Source organism: Rhinopithecus bieti, unplaced genomic scaffold (genome assembly GCF_001698545.2).
Source record: "Rhinopithecus bieti isolate Rb0 unplaced genomic scaffold, ASM169854v2 scaffold_26302, whole genome shotgun sequence".
In the NCBI taxonomy this organism is placed as follows: Eukaryota; Metazoa; Chordata; class Mammalia; order Primates; family Cercopithecidae; genus Rhinopithecus; species Rhinopithecus bieti.
Genome location: NW_016812027.1, coordinates 74,552 through 85,999, shown reverse-complemented (window position 1 = coordinate 85,999; position 11,448 = coordinate 74,552). Strand labels below are relative to the sequence as shown.

The 11,448-nt window shown below is 36.2% G+C and overlaps 1 protein-coding gene across 2 annotated transcripts in view; it reads left to right on the top strand.

Annotated features, from left to right (window-relative positions):
• SCAMP1 (secretory carrier membrane protein 1) overlaps positions 1–11,448 on the top strand; it is a 115,494-nt gene that overhangs the window by 42,974 nt on the left and 61,072 nt on the right. For both annotated transcript variants that reach the window (XM_017895542.1, XM_017895541.1), the window contains exons 3-5: positions 4,328–4,426; positions 5,341–5,449; positions 7,590–7,718. In XM_017895542.1, coding sequence (XP_017751031.1) covers positions 4,328–4,426; positions 5,341–5,449; positions 7,590–7,718 — 337 coding nt within the window. The remainder of the gene's footprint in view (positions 1–4,327; positions 4,427–5,340; positions 5,450–7,589; positions 7,719–11,448) is intronic.

Here is an 11,448-nt window from a genome sequence, read left to right as displayed (position 1 = left end):
CGGTTAGATTGCAGACTGCTGTGCTAGCAATGAGGGAGGCTCCGTGGCCGTGGGACCCTCCCGGCCAGGTGTGGGTATAATCTCCTGGTGTGCCCGTTTGTTTAAAGCACAGTATTGGGGTGGGAATTACCCGATTTTCCAGGTGTTGTGTGTCTCAGTTCCCCTGGCTAGGAAAAGGGATTCCCTTCCCCCTTGCGCTTCCCAGGTGAGTCAGTGCCTGGCCCTGCTTCAGCTCTCGCTGGTCGGCCTGCAGCAGCTGACCAGCACCAATTGTCCGGCACTCCCCAGTGAGATGACCCCAGTACCTCAGTTGAAAATGCAGAAATCACCGGTCTTTTGTGTCGCTCGCGCTGGGAGTTGGAGACTGGAGCTGTTCCTATTCGGACATCTTGCTCCGCCCCTAGAACTTTTAAATAGCTGTAATGTATACTCTCCTCCAGCTGTATCAGTTTAACCATTTCCTTTGTTGTGTTGGACATTTGGGGTTATTTGTAACCCTTTGCTTTTGTAAATAAAGCTGTAGTGAGCATTCTTGGCATACATACATTTGCAAATATCTTGGATTATTTCCATAGGATATTTTTAAAAACCAGATATTCATAGTACATGGGATATAAATACTTCTATGGCTCTTGAAACATAATGCCAAATTGTGCTGCAGGATTGCTACATGTACTAGTTTATAATCTCCACTTTTCAGTGTGTGAGAATATCTGTTTTACCACATCTCTTTCAAAATGTGGTAATCCTATGACAATAATCATTTTAAAAATAGGTAAAATATGCATTTCTTTGATTACTAATGAGGTTGAGATTTTTTGTATGTTTATTTTTCTTTTGTGTTTTATAAGCTGCCTGTTCAGAGTTTTTAAAAATGCAGTTTCTTTTCACTAACATGTTTATCTGATAATTTTGTATTGATTTGTACCTAGTGAAATATATTAACTAATTGTTGTATATGTTGCTTATTTAGATTTTGCCATCTAATCTTGATTATGAATGCTTTATATAATCAAATTTCTAAATTTTTATGTGGTCAAATATATTACCTTTTCATTATGATTTCTCTCCCTCAACTTTTCTCAATGTTTCGAGTGACTTTTTTTCATGCCAAGATCAGATAATGCCCTATAGTCTATAGAGTGTATTTTAGTGTCCCAACTTTATAGTTGTTTTTTGTCTTGTCTTGTTTTTTATATATATATATTCAAGTTTTAATCCATTTGGAATTCTGTGGAGATACAGGGATTTTGTTTTTCCTCCCCCAATTTAAATAATTCTCCCAACAGCATTTACTGACAGTTCTTTCTATTTCAAGTGACTTGAAATGCTGTCTTGATCAATGCTTTAATTTTGATATGTACCACCATTGTGTATATTGTGTAAATCCCAATTTTGGTATTGTCAGAGTTTGTTTTTCTGTCTCATGGTTTCGAAATGATATATGATTGTTTTTGCACTTCCTGATTACTAAGGCTGTAACACATCTTTTCACGTGTTTATTGCCCTCTTTCTATTGCTTGTTCACATCTTTTGCTAGTTTTTCAGTTAGTTTGTATTTTCATGGATTTGTAACAATTCTTTATATATTCTGGGTAGCAGTTTTCTATTATATGCATTACAACTATTTTTTCCTAGTCTGTGATTTCACTTTTTACTTTTTGTAAATTTCAGTGTCATTAAATTCGTCAATTTTATATGGTTTGTGTGTTTTCCAGTCTTAATTTGACAGATACTTACTGAGCATCTACTATGTTTCAGGGACTATTTTGGGTACTTGGGATAGGTCGTAAACAAAATACACAATATTTCTAGAGTTCACATTCTAGAAGCTCAAGAAATATTCATAAAAATATTCACATGTATTTTTCCCGAAAGTGTTTATAAGTTTTGCTTTTTCAGTTTTAGATCATTAATCTACCTAGAATTCATTTTTTATATGATGTGAAGTATGAGTAACCATTTATCCAAGTACCGTTGATCGATTAACATATTGTTTCTTCACTGTTTTGTAGTGACACCTGTGTTAGGTATCAAGTTTCTGCATTAGTGTGGGTTTGTTTCTGTGTCTATTTTGTTTATTGGTATATTTCTCTGTCCTTGCATCTGTATTACACTGTTAATTACTATGGTTCTATAATAAGCCTTGATATCATAGGTCTTCATACTTAGTTTTCTTCAAAATTGTTTGACCTGTTTTTAGTTCTTGGCGTTTTTTTTTTTTTTTTTTTTTTTTTTGAGTTGGATCTCACTCTTGTAGCCCAAGCTGGGGTGCAGTGGCGTAATCTGGGCTCACTGCAACCTGTGCCTCCCAGGCTCAAGCGATTCTCTTGCCTCAGCCTCCCCAGTAGCTGGGACTACAGGTGTACACCACCATGCCTGTCTAATTTCTTGTATTTTAGTAGAGACGAGGTTTCACCTTGTTGCCCAGGGTGGTCTCGAACTCCTGAGCTCAGGTGATTTGCCCACCCCGGCCTCCCAAAGGGCTGGGATTACAGATGTGAGCCTCTGCGCCCTGTCAGTTCTTCCCTGTTGTATATGCATTTTAGAATCAGCTGAACTACAGTTACATCTTTGGTTATGCATGGCTTCCTTTTCAGGGCTGCTGTTAGCTGTGTCAGAGTGAAATCCTGCTGTATATTGGTTGTGTCTTCTGGTTTTAACAGTTCTTAGGATGCTTGAACCTCCTAGTGCAGTTTCTTTCTTTCTTACATTTTTCTTATTCACGACCTCCCCCTTCCCTCTCTCTTCTCTTTCTTTCTTTCCTTTCTTCTTTTCTTTTCTGTTAGTGTTTTTGTTCCTATTGTTCTTTTCATGTTCCCATCCTTGTTTCTTCTTTTTTCTTACGGTCATTCTGAAGAGTACTTTAAAAATATATTTTTATTGAAGTAGTATATTGTGCATGCGTCGAGGGAAGCAAATAATAAAGAAGCATATAAAACAAGAGGTGCAAGTCCCTCTGATATCAGTTGGCTGAGACTTCCCAGATATTTTATGGGGGCATGTATAAATCTGTGTCTATTGAAGAAAAGGTCATATGCAGACTGTTCTGTAGCTTGCTTTATTTTTTTAATTTAATTTTAATTTTATTATTATTTTTTGAGATGGAGTCTTGCCCTGTCACTCAGGCTGGAGTGCAGTGGTGCGATCTTGGCTCACTGCAACCTCCACCTCCCGGGTTCAAGTGATTCTCCTGCCTCAGCCTCCTGAAAGTAGCTGGGACTGCAGGCGCCTGCTGCCACCAAGCCCGGCTAATTTTTGTATTTTTAGTAGAGAGGGGATTTCACCATATTGGCCAGGCTGGTCTCAAACTCCTGACCATGCGATCCACCCGCCTCTGCCTCCCAAAGTACTGGGATCACTGGGCCCGGCCAGCTTGCTTTATTTTATTTAGTATTTTAAAAGACATTCTTCTATAGCTAATTTCTTCTCATGGCTGCGTTGTATGTATATACAGTGATTTAACCAGTTCCCCATTGATGGACTTGTAGATGTCTACTTCCTGATCTTGCAGCTTTCAGACACTGCTGATCCTCACTGGCATAGTGGAAGTTGGGTAATTTATTTTCTCTCTCCTTAGGCCTTCCCTTTCACTCTTTTCAATTTAGTGGGGTTCTACCAAGAACTTTCTTATATGCTCTTCAGAGCACTGGCATGTAGCTTTCTCAAGAGGAAAGAGTTGGCAGTAAACCTTGGTGTAGTTCTTTTGTCTGGTTCTATCTGTATTTTACTGTTAAAAAACCCCCAAAAACTCAGAGTATTTTTTTTTTTTTTTTTTGAGATGGAGTCTTGCTCTGTTGCCCAGGCTGGAGTGCAGTGGTGCAATCTTGGCTCACTGGAACCTCCGCCTCCTGGGTTCAAGCCATTCTCCTGTCTCAGCCTCCTGAGTAGCTGGGATTACAGGTGCCTGCCACCCTGCCCGGCTAATTTTTGTGTTTTTAGTAGAGACGGGGTTTCACCATATTGGCCAGGCTGGTCTTGAACTCCTGACTTGAGGTGGTCCACCCGCCTTGGCCTCCCAAAGTGCTGGGATTACAGACGTGAGCTGCCATGCCCAGCCTCTATTACCGTATGGTATCCTGGAGGAGTGTTTGTTATGTAGTGTTAAAAGTAGCAGCCTGATTGTAGAGTTGAAAAATGAAATGAGTTGGAGAAAATGGACATGGAGTATTTAAGCAGCTCTTTGCCACACACTTGACTATGAGAGGACAGGGAATGAAGAGATGCAGATCTTGAGATTTTTCATTTTATTGGTGTTACACTTTTTGAAAGAAGTTAAAGTTGGATATCTGTGTTACATAATTTGTCCATCTCTTAATCCTCCTAGCCTCCACCAGGTAGTGTGAAGATGCCTAATGTACCCAATACACAACCAGCAATAATGAAACCAACAGAGGAACATCCAGCTTATACACAGATTGCAAAGGTTAGTTCATGTTAGTTGTATAAATTCATATTGGCAATTATAATATCAATAACATTTACTTTCAGAGCAAAATAATTCTTTATATGGTTACATTTCTGTTGCTTAATTTTTAACTCACAAGTCTGGATTTGCTGTCTTGTCACCCTTCAAATATTCATTCCTCTTTGTCAGCTTATACCATTTGTTTTATTCTATTATTAGGAATTATTGAATTTGTGTATCATCTTGGTGTATAAATTTTTATTGCCTTTGGTCTCACTTTTAAATGCATGCTACCATTAAGGTAAAAATGATGGAATAATAGATATTATTGGGAGAGTGTTATAATGCTAAAGTAATAGTGTTAGGAGGTAGAAGATTGCAAAAATCTGAGAAGAAAGATTAATAAGATGCCTGATAACATGTAAGGGCAAATTGAGTTATAAAGAATTTGTTAATCACATCCTTTGACCTCATTCTCCTATAACATTTAAGATATTAGAAAATATTCTTGCATTGGTGGCCTTATATATCATTTCATCTGATTTATAGGAGCCAATTCAGTTGCCCTTTTTTCTGTTGTTCATTTTCCACAACTGTTCCCATTGCCTCTGTTCTTCATTCATTTAGGCATAGAGGTCGTCTGAATTTCATTTTCCAGATTACCTAAGGATTCTGGCTACTTTTACTAAGAGAAGTTTTCCTGTCCTAATGGACCCAACATTCCCACTGAGGGTTTTCAGAACCCAAAGACCAAATGGACCAAATATCCCTGTAATATTTTCTGTAACGATGATCTTCAGTAAAATTCCTGTACTTTGGAAGTGCATTTGAATTAGGTTTCTCTCATAGTAGAGAAGTAGGAGTTAGCATATAAATGTTAAAGTATTTTATACTTCTGACAGTCTGTTCACATATTGATATTTTTTATTTAGGAACATGCATTGGCCCAAGCTGAGCTTCTTAAGCGCCAGGAAGAACTAGAAAGAAAAGCCGCAGAATTAGATCGTCGGGAACGAGAAATGCAAAACCTCAGTCAACATGGTAGTATCCAAAGAAGTTTGAAATAAAAATAACTTTTAAACACTTTACATTATGTCTATACTAACTCCTAGGTTATTTGGCCTGTGGATAAAACCTTACCCTGTTTTCCTGTTCTAACAAGGAGATCAGACACAGCAGATTGCCTCCTTGATACTCTGTAGCCTTCTAATCTTGGCTGATTTGCATAGTCTTTTGTTGATAGATTAGAACAGTGTTAGCCTCATCACACACAAAATGAATGTGAATATGATACTTTTTGCTTACTCTGAGGCCAGGAGCCTTTGATTCTGCAGTTAGGTCCTCCTTGATTCTATTGAATCTTTGTGAGTACATTTGCATGTACCCTACATTTGACTCCTACCTGATTTATTCAGGTCAATTTCAGATTTTCTGCCCCAGTCCTCACAAGTATTTTGTCAAATCATGTTAGAAAAATTGGAAGCCTGAGGTATTCATATGATGCCAAAGAAATAAGTGGTGAATTGTTTGCAGTGAATTCTATTCAGTTTGTGCCTGCCAAAGCACCTCAAAGGAGTCTCTTAGGGAAAGCTACCAGTCTCTGAGTAAGAAGAGATAAAAGAGCTAGGTAAGTCACTGTTAGGATGTCTGGGATGAGCTAGATAAGTCATTGTTAGGATGTCTAGCTTTGATGTAATGCAAAGCTAGAACAATAACAATATACAGAACTATTTCTTTTTATCTTAGAATGTGTAAGTCTAGGGCTTTGTGAGAACACATTTATCCTGAGTCATTTTCTTGCTTGCAGCGTCAGAGGTAGCATCTATAGAAGGAGAAACTAAAAGTTGAATTGAGACCAATGTTTCTGAAGTACCTGTAACTAAAATCCATCCTGTTTTTTCAGTACTGGCAAAGACAAACTATTTCTATGAGAGATATGTTAGTAAAGACAGTAACAAAGAGTAGGAAATTAACAATTAGACTGCAGTATGTTAGCACATTTTAGTACTTTTCCCCTCTTAACTCACACTTAAATCATCAGTACAATCCTGTGAGGGGTGGTACAGTTTTTATTCTCATTTTACAGATATGGAAACTAAGGCTTGGAGGGGAGAGTAAGTTGCCCAAGGTGACCTTGCCCAGTAAGTGGCTAGCCACTTATGGTTCCAGAGCTTCTCTTCTTTACAAGTATTCACTGCCGCTTCTCAAATAGTATGAGATTGTTATGATAAATGAACTATATGAAATTTGAATAGTATGATAAATGGAACACAGGAGACTCATTGGGGAGAATCAGAAATAGGTTATTGTTCTTTGTACTATAAAAATTACCCTGGTCTGGAAAAGTATGTAAAATTGAGTTTTAAAATTGTGGGATATAACATTTAAAATTGGGAAATGGCCTTAGGTGCTGTTTTACCCTCTGTTTTCATGTTTTGACTTCTTTAATTTTTTATTTCCCCACCATTTCTCAAGTCTTATTTTAATCTGGTTTCTTTATATAGAGACATTTTTTTCCCCTTTACAGTTTGAATTTGTTTTCTCTGCCTTTTAAAGGTTCTCTAATTCCTTACCTTCCTTATCATGACTGTTTCATGTTTTCTTTGTTGTAGGGTTTTCGTACATATATCTTTTGGATATTATTATTTCCCAGATTTTGAGTATTCTTAATTTGTTTCTTTGGTATTGGTTTAATCTTGGACTTAACAGAAAACTTGAAAAAATTAGAAGCTGGTCTCTCTCCACATGGGATAGGAATTATAACAGAATTATATTTGAAGATTTAAGATGCTGAGGAGAAAATTGAAGTTTAAAAACTGGATGGCCTTTACATGCCAGCCAGACTCGGGACTGTGAAATAAATCTGTTTTAGGGCAGAAGCACTGGATATGTGCTTTCTTTTTGTTTTTTCTATACATAAATGGTTCCTGCTAAATGTGATATGATATGACACTGGAAAATTATTTTACCATCTAATGTGCTCTAAGGTGATGGTATTCTGAGAAAATTTTTTAAAATCTAAAGCTTATCTTTCAAAGTTCTAGGAATACAGAGATATAGTACTACAGTTTTCTAAACTTTTATTAAAATAATGGAGTTTTCTTTATTGTGAAACAAAAAATAAGAATATCACATTTGTTATAATATAAATAACCTTTTCTTTTTTTAAAAAAATTTACAGGTAGAAAAAATAATTGGCCACCTCTTCCTAGCAATTTTCCTGTTGGACCTTGTTTCTATCAGGATTTTTCTGTAGACATTCCTGTAGAATTCCAAAAGACAGTAAAGCTTATGTACTACTTGTGGATGTGTGAGTATATAACAATTTATATCTTTGCTTAGAATTTATATTTTTGTTGTCAAAATCCACTTTTGTTTCAAGGATAATATAGCAAACCAGTCTTCTTTTCTATACAAAAGCATAATCATCACGATTTCAGAGTGAAACATATCATATTCAGGTACTTCAGAATTGTACTGTATATGACAATGTAAATCCTTGGCTGAGAAAAATCTGTATATTGAGAACTGGCATTCTTTTGAGGAAAAGACAACTTCTCTGTCATGTGGGTAAAATTTTGTAAGATTCTTTTTCCTTGAAAGATGTTATCTAGTCATGATTTGCTTGGAAAAAATAATGCATACTAATTTTATGCAGAGGAAGGTCATTTAAAAGAGTTCTGTTAAATATAGGTATTATAGCTGTTTTAAAAGGCATAAATTATTATATAAACTAATTGTTCTTTTATAGCTTTGGGTACAGTTTACTTTTGTTTTCATTTGCGATACTTTTATTATTGAAAGTGCTCAATTAATACAGGACATTTTGTTGAACGGAACATTAGAATATACATTTGGGGCTTTGTTGCTCACATCACTTTGAGTATAATAACTCATGGAATACTGAAACAAAATGTCAAGCGGTTAACAGTTTTACTGTGTGTGCACAGACCTCCCACTTACTCTCAGTTTCATTTTTATTCCAAACAGTAGTCTCAGCCTCATTTTGATATCATGTCAGAAGGGAAGGTAGCTATTGAGGGTTCTCACATGCACAACATCTGGGTTAATGGATAATTTGTAGGGTACATTCTTGATGGAGGAAATTTACTTGTTTTTACTTTATGATTAATGAGACTACCGCCCCTCCCTTAATGGATGAGATAATTTTCCTCCAAATCTTTTAGGAGCATTCTTCATGTATGTCAAGTTGTTTTGGAATATGAGAAGTGATTCCTAATGGATAGTCTATTTTAACTCTTCGTTTTAGTATTTTTTGAGATATTCTTGATCTAATATCTTTTGCTGAATCCTGAGTGTCAGTAGTATATATTTTTAATATTAAATGGTTCCATGTATATGTACATGCTAACCAATTTTTATTTAGTCAGTATAATATATGCATTTATATTTTATATATGTTTATTTTTTTAAATGGGCAGAAATTGTCCTAGCATTTTATTTTATTTATTTATTTATTTTGAGACAGTCTTGCTCTGTCGCCTAGGCTGGAGTGCAATGGCGTCATCTTGGCTCACTGCAACCTCCGCCTCCTGGGTTCAGGTGATTCTCGTGCCTCAGCCTCCTGAGTAGCTGGGACTACAGGCACATACCACCATGCCTGGCCAATTTTTGTGTTTTTAGTAGAGATGGGGTGTCACCATGTTGCCTAGGCTGGTCTCGGACTCCTGGCCTCAAGCAATGCGACCACCTTGGCCTCCCAAAATGCTGGGATTACAGGCATGAGCTACCATATCCAGCCAGCCTAGTATTTTACATGTATGTTCTTTGACCTAGTGAAAAAAATATAAATACATATTTTTGAGATGGGGTCTTGCTATGTTGCCCAGGCCGGACTTGAACTCCTGGCTCAAGGGATACTCCTACTCCAGTCTCCTGAGTAGCTAGAACTAGGAAAATATTTTTTGGTGGAGGAAATGGGTGTTGGAAGAAAATTATAGAAGGAATTTAGTAAATAGAGATTAAATGGGAGAGATGGTTAATTTTAACTAAATGATTAATTATCAATGCCGATTGTTTCAGAATAGATCTGTTTTGTCTTAGAAATATATCACCTTCTGAGTGTCACAGAAATAATGTAGTTGACTGTATTTTTCTCCAGCCTTGTTCAGTTGGCATGTCTGTCAACTGTATTCAGAGGGCTTACGATTCCAGTTAGGGTTCTGTTTTGAAGAAGCAGATTCCCTGGAACAAAGTAAGATCTATTACCAGCTTAGTAATGTGCCTACATTTTGTAGAATATTGCCTTTGTAATAAATTATTTGTAGAATATATTAACCTCTTGATTTGGGGGTTGACTAATGTTTTCACACTGTAATAATAATTACAGTGAGAGCTCATATTTATTGAGGATTTACTTTGTGTCAGTCACAGTGCTATATATATTATCACTTTATATATATTATCTTACTATATTAAATCCTAACCACACCTCGAAGGAAGTACTACATTATTTGGTTTTATAGATAGGAGAACTAAAGCTTAGCAAATTTGAGAAACTTGTTCAGTATTACATAAGTAAGGAAGGAGGTGTATAGCTTGACTGTAGGGCTCAGAGTCTAGATTTCCAGCTTCTGCCACCTACAAAGAACAAAGAACCAAAATGAAGAGGTAATTTACATTTTAAGCCGATGTGAAGAAGATATGCTTTCAAAGCTACTTTATTTGAAGCAAATAATTTAAACTATAAATGAACTGAAGCAAATAGAAATATTGTGAAATGAATTTCAACCTCTTTGAGTGTACTCTTGAATTAAAAAGGAAAAAATAAAAACAAGCCATCTACATTAAAGACTATTTGGTGAAGATAATATACTGTTATAAAGCTATTTATGTTAGGCATCTATATTGTAATTCAGAACTTACCAAGAAGAATATTATAATGTTGCAAATTTAGATCAACTAATACCAGATTTGAGTGCTTAATGAAGCAAACTGAAATGTTATGTGAAGGAGAGTTGTTCAACTTGTAAATCACATAAACAAAATGGCCCAAAGATTTCTTTAGTGTTCTGCCTACTCTTGGAGTCTACCAGCATTGATTCATCACTCACTCAAATTGGGCTGAAATTAGCAGTATGGAAACATATGTTTTACATTTACCTTACCTTTCTGTATGTTTTTTGAACTCTGCATAAGTGGACAGATTGTTCAGTAATTAGCCTTGGACATTTTAGTCTTCATTGGGATATAAGTAAATGATTTATTGATCATGTTTCATAGAAAACATTTAGAAAAACATTTTTTTTTTTTTTTTTGAGACGGAGTCTCACTCTGTCGCACGGGCTGGAGTGCAGTGGCCGGATCTCAGCTCACTGCAAGCTCCGCCTCCCGGGTTCACGCCATTCTCCTGCCTCAGCCTCCCGAGTAGCTGGGACTACAGGCGCCTGCCACCTCGCCCGGCTAGTTTTTTGTATTTTTTGGTAGAGACGGGGTTTCACAGTGTTAGCCAGGATGGTCTCGATCTCCTGACCTCATGATCCGCCTGTCTCGGCCTCCCAAAGTGCTGGGATTACAGGCTTGAGCCACCGCGCCCGGCCAAAACATTTTTATTACACAAAATTAGATTGATATTTTCATCTATACTTGGAAGAATTTTCATGAACTTTAAAGCATAATTATACATATATTTTATCTTTCAGTGGATTAGGAAATAACCTAATTTGAAAATTAACATTTAGTTAGAATGTTCTTAAGGTCTAAAACTTTTTAAGGCAGCTGGATGCTATTTAATGCTGCCTAGTAATGATTTTCTATTTCACAATCTTTTCAATTCTGTTTTTAAGATCTTAACACAACCGCCCTTATTTTGATGCCAAGGGTTTTGAGTAAATTTATTATGAGCAAGCATTCCTGAGAGTTAAAAATTCTAATGGGACTAGAGTAATGAGTGAGAGTGTCTCTTTTGTGATAGAATTGAATGGAATTTTAAAGTTGGAAAAGCTGAAAAATTGAAGCTTACAGAGGTTAAATGACTGTCTTAATCTAAGAGCTTTTTTTTTTTTTTTTTTTTTTTTTTT